At 37.1% G+C, this 16,749-nt stretch overlaps 2 protein-coding genes across 3 annotated transcripts; one reads left to right on the top strand and one right to left on the bottom strand.

Annotated features, from left to right (window-relative positions):
- Positions 1-641: 641 nt before the first annotated feature.
- Positions 642-5,546, top strand: LOC131950128 (uncharacterized). 2 transcript variants are annotated; one of them, XM_059312180.1, is made up of 2 exons: positions 642-702; positions 3,759-5,546. In XM_059312180.1, the coding sequence occupies exon 2, from the start codon at positions 3,790-3,792 to the stop codon at positions 5,383-5,385; it is 1,596 nt and encodes a 531-aa protein (XP_059168163.1). In that variant the 5' UTR covers positions 642-702; positions 3,759-3,789; the 3' UTR covers positions 5,386-5,546. The 2 variants fall into 2 exon arrangements, with proteins under 2 accessions (XP_059168163.1, XP_059168154.1); XM_059312171.1 differs by lacking the exon at positions 642-702 and adding an exon at positions 709-776.
- A 4,654-nt stretch (positions 5,547-10,200) lies between these two features.
- LOC131950108 (uncharacterized) lies at positions 10,201-12,418 on the bottom strand. Its single transcript, XM_059312153.1, has 2 exons — positions 12,386-12,418; positions 10,201-11,919 (listed from the first exon to the last, which is right to left on the bottom strand). The coding sequence occupies exon 2, from the start codon at positions 11,885-11,887 to the stop codon at positions 10,253-10,255; it is 1,635 nt and encodes a 544-aa protein (XP_059168136.1). The 5' UTR covers positions 11,888-11,919; positions 12,386-12,418; the 3' UTR covers positions 10,201-10,252.
- Positions 12,419-16,749: the final 4,331 nt, after the last annotated feature.

Below are 16,749 nucleotides of genomic sequence, written 5' to 3'. Positions count from 1 at the left end.
TGATTTGTACCCGTTATGTGCCTGATTTGTACCCGTTATTTGCCTGATTTGTACCTGTTATGTGTCTGACTTTAACCTTTTATGTGGCTGATTCCTACGTGGCTCTTGAGAGTCAAAGAGCTGTAGTAGCAAATCTATGGACTCAGTCTGTTATAGACATCTCTCTCCAATTGAATCTGTCTCATTAGAACTAGATTTTCTAAATTTAGTTCGTTTATTTCATTTTATCTCAACAATTACAAAAGTACAAGTAGGCAAAGTACCCATTCAAAATCCACGGTCCTTGATGCAGGTGAAGTAGAGTTACGTTTTTCCAAGAACTCGGGAAAGTAAGAGTTGGATCAACGTCGTCTGCGAGGCCACAACATTTTGTAAGGCGAAGATCGATTAGGTGTAGACGGGGGTGGGTTAAGTATCAATCAGAGCTGGGCGGATTCAGAGAAATTGTACTGACTTGAACCCGCATTCAAACTCGAGACTTTTGGCTCAGCAGTCGAGCTCATATAGGCTTTTATATATATATATATATATATATATATATATATATATATATATATATATATATATATATATATATATATGGGTACGTCATGTATTATATTCACCATGTAATTTGATTGGCTCCTGAGTCGAGACACGCCTTTAAATCCACAACATTACCGATAACGAAAAGCATTTGACTGGTTGAAATGACGCCATTTGGTAAGTCTACACTGCTAGCAAGTTTTCGATTGCTTTTGTCTTTCTTATATTGATTACATTTTGTTGATACGCAGGTAGTAGTGTAAAAGAACTACACTGTTTTTTTTAGACGATTCACTTTGTTTAAAATCTCGGTTGAGATATTTTAAAGCACATAATATAGTGGTGCATTTGCTGTCTCATTACAAAGTCGTCGTGTATAGGCTTACGACAAGTTTGAGAAAAAAAAATCAGGTAGATAGTGAGTGAAATGTCTTTATTATCGTGTGAAGGCTTACGACAAGTTTGAGAAAAAAAAATCAGGTAGATAGTGAGTGAAATGTCTTTATTATCGTGTGAAGGCTTACGACAAGTTTGAGAAAAAAAATCAGGTAGATAGTGAGTGAAATGTCTTTATTATCGTGTGAAGGCTTACGACAAGTATGAGAAAACAAATCAGGTAGATAGTGAGTGAAATGTCTTTATTCTGTTTCGGGCCACACAAACGTGTCATACGAAGAACGTTGGAGACACCCAGTTAAATAAAATCTTGTAACAAACGTTTTTAATTAGATTGGAGCGTTTTTTTTTTTAAATTGTGCCTTTAAAAAACGTTTATAGTGTAATATTCATTTATCATTATGTATGTATAGTGAACAAAGTTTCAGAAAAAAAAATGTGCTTTTCCATCTTTTGTGTGCAACGTGTAACGTGTCACTAGCAACGTGTCACCAGTATGGTTGCATTGTATTTATCTATTAGATCAGTGGTTCCCAACCTTTTTCGAGTGGCGACCCCCTTTTATAAAAAAGTAAGTGACCCGCGACCCCCATAGAATTAAAAAACCGAAATTAGTATGGACATTAATAAGCACTAAAATAAGATTTTCTAGTAGACTTTCAATATGAACTACTATTGATAACTGTTTTACTAGCATTAGTAAAATTGCATACTATTCACTAAACCTTCGTGGTTAAGTTTTTAATTAAAACAAATTTTTGTTAACGCCAAACTATGTCATTATAATTATCTTAATTTTGTTTTTAATCGAAGAATAGTGTTGAATATATATATTTTCGAAAAGTCAATCAATTTTACGTGTGGGTATGAATGGTGAATACTACACCAAAATTGTGTCTGCAGTTTTTCATCTTACTCGGAATCATTCTGCAAATCAAAGAATTCATCTTGTAATTCATCGGAATGCTGGCAACATCAAGGGAAGAAGAGAATGGGTAATGCGTCAATGCAGATTCTTTTTTCAGCTCAGAGAAATAGCGATGCAGTTCGTTTTCAAGAGATTCAAGATGCCCAGAAATCGCTTCTTTCAATTTTTAATTATCTTACAATCAGATTCATCTACCACTCCGCAGAGTTTCACAAATTTACAATATTTCCAAGATTTATTTTCTTTACCGATTTTGCAGTTTTGATAAAAATGCCCCGAGATTATCATGGAAAGTTATAATATTCGTTCGTTTTCCCTGAAGCTTCAGGTTAAGCTTATCTTGATGTTCAAACACATCTGCTAGGTATGATACTCTCTCCAACCACTCTATGTCGTTTTAAGTATACCAAAAAGTCTTGTTTCCTTTGCACTTTCAAGAACAATTTGATTTCAGATTTCAATTCAAAAACACATTTTACAACATTTCGTCTGTAGTGTAGAAGAGCAGAACCTCGTGATCTTTATTCATGTCTTTGCTTAGTTCTTTGAAGGCTCCAGATTTTATATAATTTACGACTTATACTAGCAATGGACTCTTGATGTCGATTGGTTAGGGCAGTGGTTAGGGAGCTAAATCTTTTCTGTTTTCTGAAAGCCCGATTTTGACCTAAACATACATGGCGCACCATCCGTATAAACCCCCACAGCAGTTTTAACCCATTTTAATCACCCGGTTTCAAAAAACGTGTTTATTTTCTACATGCTATCTTCACAAAAGAGCAACTCTTCTTTGCAATCATCCGCATGAATATAGACACAGACCAGCAACTGCGAACACGAACTCACGTCTGTTGATTTATCAACTTGAAAAGCAAACAATGGTGAAAGCTTAATTTCAATAAAAATGTGTTATTTAACATTTACGTACATGCAGAGTTTGATATTTTCTCCTATTGTCTTTTTTTTTTATTTATTGGCATTTTGTATCGCGACTTCATTTGATGCTTGCACTAATGCTGGTGAAAACTTCCTGTTCGATTAAGTCTCTGGCGTTTGCAACTAGCTTCTTACCGACGAAAGAACTCCATATATTTTTTGGTGTGCTCCGAACGACTCGTCTCAAATGGCGTTTTAGTTTTGAAGATTTCATAGATTCGTGACTGAGAACAACTTTGTACAGTATCCCCCCCCCCCCCACGCCACCTTAATGAAATTGGAAATTTAAGTTTTCCTGCCCCCTCTAAGAATGTATCCCCACCCCGGGGGAAAATGTGTGAAGCAAACGCTGACCTTTACTTTATCTAACAGTATCACAAAACACATTGATTTTTTTCTTGTGTTATATATATATATATATATATATATATATATATATATATATATATATATATATATATTATTTTAATTAATCTATATGGTTTTCTTTTCCTATACTTTCTAATATTGATATTGTTTGTTTTATGGCTGTTTTTTTATTGTAATTAGTCTCTTATTATAACAAAATTTATACGCATTGAAGATTGGTGTAAAACACAGGCAACTTTCTTTAGAAATCGGACGCTTGGATTAAAAGTAAACAAACTAATTTAAAGTAGTTAGTTAAGTGGGATCAAATGGGAAAGATAGCATAATATAAAAACTTTTACAAATGAAACTGTACTTTTACAATGAATTTCTTTGTCTGCATTTTTTTCGTTTGCCCATTTTTATATTTCGTATTCACCTTTACAAGTTTCTGATTCTTTCGGGGGGGGGGGGGGGGGTTGTAACTGCCCTAGATACATGTTATGTTTCTTGTATTCTAGTCTTGTATTAGGATATTTTGGAGTAGTTTAAAATCAGTATTTGAATTAAAAATGAGTTAAAGCAGAAATCCCAACCCCTACAAAAATGTATTTCTATCTTTCAGCTACCCTGGGTGTTCACTTGTTACAAGCAGCATGGGTACACACCGGCTGATTCTATTTTTAGCTGCGGCTGTAGCAGCTGTGCTGTGCTGCGAATACTCCGACTGGTCAGTCAGCTTTAGCAAACGAAAAGGTCTTTCTCGGTGTGATCGACTTTACGATAATATCGTTGGGTTCAGCAGAATCGGCTTACGGAACTGGTACCATGACGACACGGACCGGCTGCAGAAAGTCAAATGCTGTAAGTGGTCGAAGCGCTGGATCGATTCAGGAATCGTTGTTCGTTACATTCCTTGGGCTGATGAACTCAAACCTGCCTTTACGTGGGCCAAATGTCCGAATGGGTACTTTCTTCACGGGCTAAAGAGGAACGGAAAGCATAAGCTTAGCAGTATTACCTATGGACGATGTACTAAGCCGAGTGACCATCCGTATCATTATGGGAGATGTTACACTGTAAAAATAGATACTTGCTTCAACAAAAGGAACCTGTGTGCTTGTGATGCAGGGACTTACATGACCGGTATCTACAAGTCGTACTGTGATGAGCTGCACTGTTTGGAGGAAATCAAATGCTGTAGGATGGCAGATGAGCCAGAGGCCTTGACCGCTGAACACGATCTAACCAGACGCATGATGGATTTAACCCTCCATCGCACGGGAGAATTAGCCGCCATGTTGGGGTACAAAAATTGTAAAAGCTGTGTGGCGCAAAATCCAGGGGAAGATTTCCACGCCAGGGGTACCCGATGGTACGCCGATGACGAGTATTGCAAAGATCGGGATCTGGTAAAAGACCTGCTCGTCTTGAACTACACGGACTGGCATTATGAAATACACAGCATGAGCTACGGGAACTTTGTTACACAGGAGCTCCCGGCAGAAATACTCAGCACGGGGTACATCATCAACAACGAGAACACGCCCAAGACTGTGACCCTCAACTTCTCGACAACAGTCACCCGGCAAGTGACCAACACAAAGAACAAATTTAAGGAGATGTGGAAGCTGGGGATCTATCTGAAGTACACACCCCCGCCTGCCGGACCGAACAAAAACACCGCTTCGTACACGTTCCGGGATGAGGCCTTCACGGAGTTTACCGATGAAACAAAAAGCAGACAGAGCAAGGAGTTCCCTGTCGTGTCGACCTGGACGTTGAAGCCCCACAGCGCGGCTAGGTGGGAACGTGTTTTATCCAAAACTCGAACCCTACTCCCGTACACCGCGACGATCCTGGCCAAGTTTAGTATAAAAATACAAGGACTGCTTGATGGGGAAGGAAAAAACTTCCATGAATTGTTCCAACCACCACATATATTAGTACCCTTTACAGTTTACTATCAATTCGGTAATTCCTCCACGCCTTTCTACAGGGCACTGAAGCGCGAGTACGATTCCAACGCTTCTCCCTGGATGTGGAGAAAAATGGATAAAAAAAAATCAGCTGCAAAAAAATTAATACCACAGCTGGCCGAAGAGCAATTGTACCTCTTCAATCTGAGTGGAGAATTTGATGACATCGTTGGCAAACATCTTAGTGTGCGTTGGCTCGAGGTACCCTTGCAAAATGCGAAAAATATGTTTGAGAATGGTCAGTTTCCTCCAATGAATATCACCGCGACTTAAGACAAAACCGACAGTGAAAAACTAAAAAAATTAAAATTCTAAATTTCTACTAGATGCCTCAATTAAATAGTCATATCAAGATTATAAAGAAAATGTATTTCGGTTGTTTCTAAATTAAATGTAACGTCAACGAATAATTGTGACAAATTAAAACTCTTTTCCTCTCATTGTAGATGTGAATAGTTTTGTTGTTTTGTTTGTAGTTCCGTCTGTGGTGAATGTAGCAGTTTAACTTATTCTATTATTAAAATCACAAATATTAAATATAGTGTATACTGATTTGAAACTTTTAATTTTATCATGTCAGAAAATTAGCAGTAAATCTTCTGTTATAAAAAAAAAAAAACACAATGAAAGCTACTAGAAAAACTTCTAAAAGTAACTTGGACAAATACTTAGGTATCAAACAGTTCACGCCCAATTTTATTTCGGAACCAAAATAAACATTTCAGAGCCTATTCGGAGTTGCCAGGGGTATTAGAAGGCTATCTCGTTCAAACGTACGTTGTTTATCTAACAGTTGGCACTTTGATATTCTGTCAATCGTCCACTGATGAAGTCACCCTAGCTATATCCACGTCAGTAAATTCTGTCAATCGTCCACTGTCTGATAAAGTCACCCTAGCTATATCCATGTCAGTAAATTCTGTCAATCGTCCACAGTGTGATGAAGTCACCCTAGCTATATCCACGTCAGTAAATTCTGTCAATCGTCCACAGTCTGATGAAGTCACCCTAGCTATATCCATGTCAGTAAATTCTGTCAATCGTCCACTGTCTGATGAAGTCACCCTAGCTATATCCATGTCAGTAAATTCTGTCAATCGTCCACAGTCTGATGAAGTCACCCTAGCTATATCCATGTCAGTAAATTCTGTCAATCGTCCAATGTCTGATGAAGTCACCCTAGCTATATACACGTCAGAAATCCAAATAAAGATACGGGGAGGTGTTGGGGTAGAGAGACCACCCGCCCCACCCTGGCCTGTGTTTCATAAACTCCGTTATAAAATATTTAGAAAAATTACAATTCTTCTAGGACTCATATCCACATATACGATACACACACTTTACTGACATTTAAAACGTAACATGTACTAATGTTTCTAGCGTATTAATAAAGAAGACTTCTGAACGAGTTATATTTTTCGTAGTAAAATTTATCATGAGGAATTTCAACAGTTATAAACTACTTCTATACAGAACACGACTGGACTTATGAAAATGTTACACTAGCTGCACAAACGAATGGGGTCTTGAGTCTTAATTCAGTCTTAATTTGGCTTGAGCAAACCGTTAGTGTTGAGGTTTCCTATACTGTTTGTGGAAGTAAAGGGGGAGCGGTGGTATTGTCTGCCTTGTATGGACGTAAGAAATCTACTGCATTCAAATGTATTACACATTTTTTCAAGGCTCATTTTAACGTTCATTTAGTTTTCGATAATTTCATATGGATAACTTCAAAAGGTCAAGTCGACTTTTAATCAAGGTACATCTATAAATTATTGCATTTCAGTTGAATGGAGGTAAGCTATAAAAAGTGCGATACATCTTCTACATGAACATATCAATCACAAATGTCTCTGTTCCATTGTTCAAGTTCTGCGGCCTAGAGTTACGTTTTGTGAAGGCGGCCTAGATTTACGTTTTGTGAAGGCGGCCTAGATTTACGTTTTGTGAAATCGGCCTAGAGTTACGTTTTCTGAAGGCGGCCTAGAGTTACGTTTTGTGAAGGCGGCCTAGAGTTACGTTTTGTGAAGGCGGCCTAGAGTTACGTTTTGTGAAGTCGGCCTAGATTTACGTTTTGTGAAGGCGGTCTAGAGTTACGTTTTGTGAAGGCGGTCTAGAGTTACGTTTTGTGAAGGCGGTCTAGAGTTACGTTTTGTGAAGGCGGTCTAGAGTTACGTTTTGTGAAGGCGGTCTAGAGTTACGTTTTGTGAAGGCGGTCTAGAGTTACGTTTTGTGAAGGCGGCCTAGAGTTACGTTTTGTGAAGGCGGTCTAGAAATTTGTGAAGGCGGCCTAGAGTTAAGTTTTGTGAAGTTGGCCTAGAGTTACGTTTTGTGAAGGCGCTCACATGGAAATAAAAGAGTATTAATTTGAATGCACCTTAGAAACATTAACTTATTGGTAATCTAAAGGTAAATTTTAGTTCAAAGCTAAAGGTCTGGTTCAATGTTTCCTAGAGTCACCACAAAAAATGTGCTTTTTGCACTTTCAATAAATGATTAATGTGTTAAATGAATTTAAAATACAAAGTGAGGCTCTCGACAAGGGGATAGGGGGTGGTACCGTGACATCAATCTGCTAACTTTAGAGAAAACAATTTTACATAGAGTTTTCACTAGGGGGAAGGATGACACCAATTGCAGCTCTCTCTCTCTCTCTCTCTCTCTCTCTCTCTCTCTCTCTCTCTATATATATATATATATATATATATATATATATATATATATATATATATCATGGGGTGGAGGAGGGGGTTGACACTATGAGGTGTCGCAGGTCGGGTGACACAAGACATAGCGAGGCCACAGGTGTAGGAGTGGATAAAAAAATAAAAGTCTGTCTCATAGAATTTTATGTCATAGAATGTTCCTTGGAATACAATCACTTACTATAATCCAAATTCACTGTTATACAAACGGCTCAGCATGAAAGAGTGAAAACACATTATAGTTTTGAAAAATAAATAATTTCTTTCATAATATAAATTTTGTAGCTATTTATTAATTTATAACATCTTTTTGTAGCAACTTGTTGTTAATTAAAATTAATCAATATTTACTGAAGTTATATGATGAAACTATTGATTTTCCATGCCATTGTTCGGCTCGTTCCGGTATTAGCTTTGCCATTAGTTACAGATGGCATACATCACTGGGAACAACTCTTCTCTAAACTCTTCACGGGTTACCTCGCTTAATTAACATTTTAGCAAACCTACCGCTGGCTAACAACAGCCGGTCGTCAAAGTAGTGAGTTGAAGGAAAGTTGCGAGTTCCCAACCGGGGTTTGATCCCGTCATAAGTCCCCGGGCTCATACAGCTCTCCTACCTGGACATAGAGCTAGACATTCTCGCTGAAACACATGAGCTCTACTTCATCTGCTCTAATCTATATATCTATTTATATAATTCTCTTCTTGGAGACGCTAGAAAACAAGCTGTAAGCGCGCTCCCTACCACCCCACCCCTACATGGTCTGGTGAGTTGTGTATCACGCTAAATGTTTACAATCGTAGAGCCGGGTTTAGTGACGGCTATTAGGGGCAGATAATTTAGATTGAAACGATTTTAAACTTAGGGGAGGTAACTAAGAAGAGTTTACTTTCACGGGGGGGGGGGGGGGGGATGTGGGGTAGGGGTTGGGGAAAGGAGGAGGTTATCGTCCTTAACGAGCTACTGATAGTGTTTTAAAGGAAATATTTTCAATGGCAGCGTTGGTACTGTCGAATTCACAAATTATGAATTATTGAAAAGTAGAAAATAAATACATCAGTTGCAGGCTGTAAATTAAACTAATTTTTTTTTTGTGCTTGTAATTGAATTGTAATTGAATAAACATGTATTTTGAATTAAATAACTTAGGTTTCTCAAAGACACATTTGTATACTAAGCAATTTAAGATTTAGTTGTTTATAAAAGTCGATTTGCCGGTGTAGTTACGATTTAGGTTCCGATAATTATATTTTTAGTTAAGGTGTTCGTTTACTTTATGTTTGTGTTATACTTGGGATACAAATTTAACTTTTTGTTGCATTTAGCTTTGTTTTAATAAATTAAATTTTCAATGTGAAAACTCACGTAAGTACTAGAGCTGACACTTTCTAGTGACAATTTTAGCGCAATTTCCTTATGTTATCTAAAAATAGCTCTGTCGTAGCGTAAATCAAGAGCAGGGTTAGTAAAACCATTGGTTAGTTATTAAAACGTTTTTTATTAAAAAAGTTTTCAGTATTTTGCATGTTTTATTTACAATAGAGTTACATGACTAAAAACCATTGCGCGCCTAGCTACCGAACGTGATGACGCAGCCATTGAACGTGATGTCGCAGCTATTGAACGTGATGACGCGTGTGGTGTGGTTGGATAAAAATGCCTACTAATTCGGTCCAAATTTTAATTAATTCAAAAAAATTTTTGTGACCGAACGAAAGGATATTTTTGAAAAATTTCTTCGGCAATATTGTTCTAAATTATGGCAGGAATCGATTGGTACATGTTTCAAGTCGCTAAGTGGTCTGGTTGCCGAGATAAAAGCCAAAAACTGCATTTTGTCGAGGTTTTTTTTGGCATTTCCGGGAAATCCATGAAAGAAACCCGGAATTTTTTTGGCCTATTTTCATCCTCGTAATTTGCTTAACATAATTGCTTTGGAACTAGTCCTCGATATTGCTTCGTTGAGGAGGAGATACGACTTAAAGCTGCGGACACACATCCATTCATTCATACATTCATACATCCAGAAATGACGGGTTAATAAACGCAATTCTCCAGAATGGAAATTGCGCTAAAAATTAGTGTCCAGATACAATGACTGATAAGGTCTATGGAATACTAAAGAATTGTATATACATAAAAATTGATACATATAATGCTGAAAATGTATTACCAAGATAACAAGTAGTTTTTTTTTAAATATTTCTTTTGCATTTCTCATGAAAATACGTTCCTACTTACAAGACAATAATTGTAAACATTAAAAAAAAATTTCAATGTGTGTTTATATGTGAGAAAATTATGAACTGAAAATAAAACAACTTATTATATTTTCAAGAAATTTTTATTGAATGTTAAGAGAAAGAAAAAGTTGGTTTTACTATGGGCCAGAATGAGATGACTTAACCATCTTTCCTTGGCTTCTCATTTAGATATCGACTTTGGGAGGCTCCAACTTCACTAGAGGAACATCGTTGGCCAGAGCCTTGGCGATGTGAGTAGCGTTCTGCCGTATCACATTACGGTCATCCGCCACGGCTGCTCGCTTACGTAGCTTCACGGCGTCCCAGCGGAAATCAGCACTTTTGCCCATGACTTCATCGAACCTGCCAGTTATCTTGAAGACGTATCTGTTTTCATTCAACAAATCGTTTATTACAGGTTTAACAGTCGGGTACCTGTTTATCATGTCGCTCCACAACCAAGGCTGTAAGTTGGCTTCGCTTTGCTGTTTCAATGCTGTGTAAAAAGGTGTGCTGGAGTCTCCGAATCGGTAGTTAACAGTGGGTCGGTTGTTAGTGCCGCGATACTGGGAGTGGAAGTTGTTTTCGAGACGTAGAAAACCTTGAAGTTCGGTGGAGAACTTGACTATAACAGTGGCCGTGTAGGCCACAGAGGTTCTGGTTTTAGACATGAGAAGACTCCATTTAGCAGCAGATTTCGGCTTCAGAGTTTTCGATGTGCTGACTGTGAATGTTTTCGATTGCTCTTTCTTGTTTTCATCCGTTGTAGCCGTGCTGGTCTGGTAATTAAACGAATAGCCGGCAGTCGCTCCAAAACCCCCTACTGTGTACATCACCTGGACATTAAGCTCGTGGCTGTTTGTCCAAGAACTTGTTGTGGTGTGTGTAACACTACGGACAACGGTCTCAGCTCGCTCGATAGTTTTTGTTACTTCCGTTGCGTCGTTGTTATAAATAGTACCAGAATCAACCGCTTCCGGAGTCAATTCTTGTGATACAGGAGTTCCATACTTGATGTCTTTTATTGCAAAGCTCCAGTTACCATAGACCATGCTCAGACGTTTATCGCTCATTAAACCCACACAGCGCGCACTTTTGTCCGCAGCCCATGTGTCGGCGGTTCGCCTAAAGTCTTCACCAACGTTCGCGGCTCTACAACCTAGGCAATAGCTATAACCCAAATAATTTGCAAATAAAGCAATATCAGCCATTGTGGTGTCCATGATGCGGGTCTTCACTTTAGCTAGATCATTCAGTTGTTCTGGGGCTGCAGCGGCCTTGCAGCATCGTAGTTTATCAAGGCAGTTCAGTTTATCACAGCTACCACGATAGATGCCGGTAACAAAGTAGGTGTCGTTACATTTACAGAAACCTTTTTTATCAAAACAGGTTGAGATATCATGGTCATAGCATTGTCCATAGGATGGAGGGTGGTCAGCTGGTCTGGAGCATCTACCTTCTTGAATGTTACCCAACATGGCGGTCTTGACGTCACTTCTATAAAAGCCCGTCATAAAATAACCAGCAGGACAGGTAGACCAGGTATTGGGTTTGCCCATCGTCGACCAATCAGCGTACAGAGTATGTGTATAGTTTGTCCATGTCGAGTTTCTGGTACAGCATTCTACTTCGTCTAACAAATCCAAAGGGTCATCGGTTGTTCTATCCTTCCTGGAGAAGCCGGTGATGAAATCATTCGTACTGTTGCATTGTGATTGACCCTCCCTGGCCAGATTAAACCGATACATGGATCTGCTGCAGCCAGCATCAGCTTCAATAATCATCAAGGCCAGAAACAATAGAGTTCCAGCCAATAACATTTTTAAATCTTTCAAAGTAGATCTGTAAAAACCTGGATAGTATATATATATATATATATATATATATATATATATATATATATATATATATATATATATATATATATATATATATATATATATTTATTTATTTATTTATTTATTTATTTATAATTATATTTATTTATGTATTTATTTATTCATTTATTTATTTATATATTTTTTTATTTATTACTTTCGATTCTGACACGTTTATACTATTAGAAAAAAAATTAACTAAAGTTATGCTATATTCAATAAAGATACTATAATGTTTAAAAAGTACACATTTTTATTACCAGCTCATGATTTTTTTTTTAACGACCATGTAAATGTCATTTTTGAGTAAAGTGGACTTAATATACTTTGAAGTCTTGAAATAGTAAAAGTAAAACTAGACGTTAAGAAACATATTTCTCAACAACGCAGCTAAAAAAAAAAACCAAGCATTTCTAACAATATAGGCCTACGTAATATTACCTTAGTAGTTTCCTTCTGTGTACAGTGACTGACACTACAGGAGAAAGTTTAACATTAAAAGATTATTGACATCTTTTATAGTTAAAAACGCCCGCAGATCGAAAAAGCATTAATATGCATCATTCATTACTGACTCGTTTAAATTTAAATTAGAACTTCTTTCAAGTTCTTTACTAATTATTCGGTTGGACTCAGAAGTCAGCTAGTAAAAAAATGTTGATTTGTATGATAAAATAATGTTAATTTAATTTAGGGGGTTGAATATTTTCTATAATGGAAAATATTATATTAACACGGTTAGGTTTGGTTGGGTTCGGTTGGGTTCGGTTGGGTTCGGTTGGGTTCGGTTGGGTTCGGTTGGGTTAGGTTGGGTTAGGTTGGGTTAGGTTGGGTTAGGTTGGGTTAGGTTGGGTTAGGTTGGGTTAGGTTGGGTTAGGTTGGGTTAGGTTGGGTTAGGTTGGGTTAGGTTGGGTTAGGTTGGGTTAGGTTGGGTTAGGTTGGGTTAGGTTGGGTTAGGTTGGGTTAGGTTGCGTTAGGTTGGGTTAGGTTGGGTTAGGTTGGGTTAGGTTGGGTTAGTTTGGGATAGGTTGGGTTAGGTTGGGTTAGGTTGGGTTAGGTTGGGTTAGGTTGGGTTAGGTTGGGTTAGGTTGGGTTAGGTTGGGTTAGGTTGGGTTAGGTTGGTTAGGTTGGTTAGGTTGGGTTACGTTGGGTTAGGTTGGGTTGGGTTGCATTAGGTAGGGTTAGGCTGGGTTAGGTTGGGCTAGGTTGGGTTTGGTTAGGTTGGGTTAGGTTGGGTCAGGTTGGGTTAGGTTGGGTTAGGTTGGGTTAGGTTAGGTTGGGTTAGGTTGGGTTAGGTTGGGTTAGGTTGGGTTAGGTTGGGTTAGGTTGGGTTAGGTTGGGTTAGGTTGTGTTATGTTGGGTTAGGTTGGGTTAGGTTGGTTAGTTTGGGTTAGGTTGGGTTAGGTTGGGTTAGGTAAAGTTGAATTAGGTCTGGTAAATTTGGGTTAGGTTGGGTTAGGTGGGGTAGGGTTAGGTTGGGTTAGGTAGGTTAGGTTGGGTTAGGTTGGGTAAGGTTAGGTTAGGTTGTGTTAGGTTGGGTTAGGTTGGGTTAGGTTGGGTTAGGTTGGTTAGGTTGGTTAGGTTGGGTTAGGTTGGGTTAGGTTAGGTTGGGTTGGGTTTGGTTTGGTTTGGTTGGGTAAAGTTGAATTAGGTTGGGTAAATTTGGGTTAGGTTGGGTTAGGTGGGGTAGGGTTAGGTTGGGTTAGGTAGGTTAGGTTGGGTTAGGTTGGGTAAGGTTAGGTTAGGTTGTGTTAGGTTGGGTTAGGTTAAATTACGTTGGGTGATTTTGGGTTAGGTTGGGTAAGTTTTGGTAAGTTTGGGTTAGGTTGGATTAGTTTGGGTTGGGTTGTGTTGGGTTAGGTTGAATTAGGTTGGGTAATTTTGAGTTAGGTTGGGTTAGTTTGGGTTGGGTTGGGTTAATTTGGGTTGGGTTGGGCTAGGGTTAATTAGATTGGGTTAGGTTGGGTTAGGTTGAGTTAGGTAGGGTTAGAATGGGTTATGTTTGGTTAGGTTAGGTTAGGTAGGGTTGGGTTAGGTTGGGTTAGGTAAGGTAAGGTAAGGTAAGGTAAGGTTAGGTTAGGTTAGGTTAGGTTGGGTTGGGTTGGGTTGGGTTAGGTTGGGTTGTTTTGGGTTGGGTTATGTTGGGTTAGGTTGGGTTAGGTTGGGTTAGGTTGCGTTAGGTTGAGTTAGGTTGGGTTAGGTTGGGTTATGTTGGGTTAGGTTGGGATAGGTTGGGTTAGGTTGGGTTAGGTTGGGTTAGGTTGGGTTATGTTGGGTTAGGTTGGGTTAGGTTGGGTTAGGTTGGGTTAGGTTGGGTTAGGTTGGGTTATGTTGGGTTAGGTTGCGTTTGGTTGGGTTAGGTTAGTCCAATAAGGTTTTCTCAAACAAAACTGTTGCAAAAATTGAATTGCAAATTATCCCTTTTATGTTGGGAAAAACCTATATATCAACATAAATTAGCATTAACCTTCAACATTACTACATTAAATGGTAGTTTTTGATCTAGAGTCATTCTGTGCTGCTGGCAAATTTATCTTGAAGAATTCGGAAAAAACATCGGTTGACATAGATACATTTCGAATGTGGATGGTCGTTCATGTGGGTTGATTATTAAATTATGATAATCAATGTGTGAAGCGTGCGTGTTTTGTTTTGAAGAGGGTAAACTGGATGCTTGGTGTAAGAACAATTGAGTGATGTATGATAAGTGAACGTAGTGTGTGAGCTAAGTATGAGTAGTGTGAAGAAGTGTTTCATCCAGACCTTTTTCGCAGGGGCGTGGGGATATTTTTGGGGGTCGGACAACATTTGCCGGAGGGGGGAGGGTGGAATCTGGTAAAATTATATATTTTCTATATACATTCCATTTCATTCAGGGGGTGGGGGTATATATATATATATATATATATATATATATATATATATATATACATGGATGGCTTGGCTAATGTCCGAAGACAGTTCATTTGTCAACTTGTTTTGCACATCGGCCTGTAAACGCGCTAACTTGCCCAAACGAATTAAATTTCAACATAGAAGACATTTGTTAAGAAAAGACTTACAGAATGTTTCGTGGTGTACAAATTATGATGTATAAGATATAAACTTATGAACCTCTTCGCTGTTTGAGTCTGTTAAAACACCATTGTTATGTGACTAATTAAGTTGACAACTCAACAATCAGAATAAGGTTTAGGGGTATACGTCCGTTTCATTGGATATGTTTAATTATATATATATATATATACTAGCCGTCCCGGCCAGGCCCTGCTCTTTTAAACCTTTCTGTTAAAGACCATCACCTGTGTGTTTAGTAATCATTGAATAATCATCATAAACCCGGCATTGCCCACCCAAACCACAACCAACCAAAACCAAAACAACAAAACGCAAACATAACGCTAACACAATTACAAATACAAACGAAAACAAAAACCTAACAACAAACCCAACCACAACCACAAACACCAATACAAATACAAAGAAAAAACAAACAAAAAAGCAAACGGAAACAAAAACCTAACAACAAACCTAACCACAACCACAAACACCAATACCAACCAATAACAACACACAAAAAAAAAACGAAAAAGCAAACGAAAACAAACCAAATCCAAACGCAAAACCAACCAAAAACACAAATACAAACCCAAAGAAAAAAACACAAACAAAAACGAAAAAAGAAAGAACAAAAACGAACCTAATCAAACTGCAACCACTTACGCAAACCTAACGGAATCGCCTGTTTTAGCTTAATAAACGACTATAGTACCCCAACTTATTCATAGTCTTTTGCACTCACTTAAACGAACGCGCCTGTTTCAATTTAATGAACAATTTTAATACACCAAGCTTATCCGTAAAATACCTACAACATTTGCACTTGATCAATCCCCGCTAATTATGTAATTATTTTTTTTCCCAACACCAAAACAAAGTAATAAAAAGTAAATTCTTTTCCACTAATGCAATTGTTTTATAAAGGGAAGTAATTGAGTTTTCCTAATTTATCAAAGGGAAGTAAGTGCTATAGGACTAAATAAAGACATAATTAGAATTTTTGTAAAAGATGATATTTTTCTTTAAATTTGTGTTTAATGAACATGCCAAAAATTATTACTTTCAGTTTGATAAATGAAAATTATTTCCCAAAACTTTCAATATTAAATTTTTAACTCATAAATTTAGACCATAAGGACTTTAATTATCTAACACTTAAATCCATGGAAGTATGTCAACGACAAACTTATTACAAACAGAATTGAGCTATATTATATATATATATATATATATATATATATATATATATATATATATATATATATATATATATATATATATGTACATGTATATATATATATGTATATGTATATATATATATATATATATATATATTTATATATTTATATATATATATATATATATATATATATATATATATATATATATATATATATATATATATATATATATTTATATATTTATATATTTATATATATATATATATATATATATATATATATATATATATATATATATATATATATATGTGTGTGTGTGTGTGTGTGTGTGTGTGTGCTTGCATATATATTGCCCCTTCTTCCATTTCTATATCCTTACAGTTGATCCAACCAGTATCTATCCTACAGATTTTCAAGTTTACGTCTGAAATTTCATTCATAAAATCCATTAAATCGGATTATATTTTTTCAGCCTCACACCTTTCATAATCAACACACCCATCTCTTTATGTTCATCACACCTTATTTTACTTCACACATCTCACACTTAATTCACTCATTGCG

The sequence above is a fragment of the Physella acuta genome, unplaced genomic scaffold (assembly GCF_028476545.2).
Source record: "Physella acuta isolate Inbredline_101_S28 unplaced genomic scaffold, ASM2847654v3 ptg000063l, whole genome shotgun sequence".
NCBI lineage: Eukaryota > Metazoa > Mollusca > Gastropoda > Physidae > Physella > Physella acuta.
The sequence above is the reverse complement of the archived record's forward strand: the minus strand, read 5'-3'. Positions and strand labels throughout refer to the sequence as shown.

Excerpts from the sequence above, each read along its gene's own strand:
- LOC131950128 (XM_059312180.1), top strand. The coding sequence starts at position 3,790 with ATGGGTACACACCGGCTGATTCTATTTTTAGCTGCGGCTGTAGCAGCT.
- LOC131950108 (XM_059312153.1), bottom strand. The coding sequence starts at position 11,887 with ATGTTATTGGCTGGAACTCTATTGTTTCTGGCCTTGATGATTATTGAA.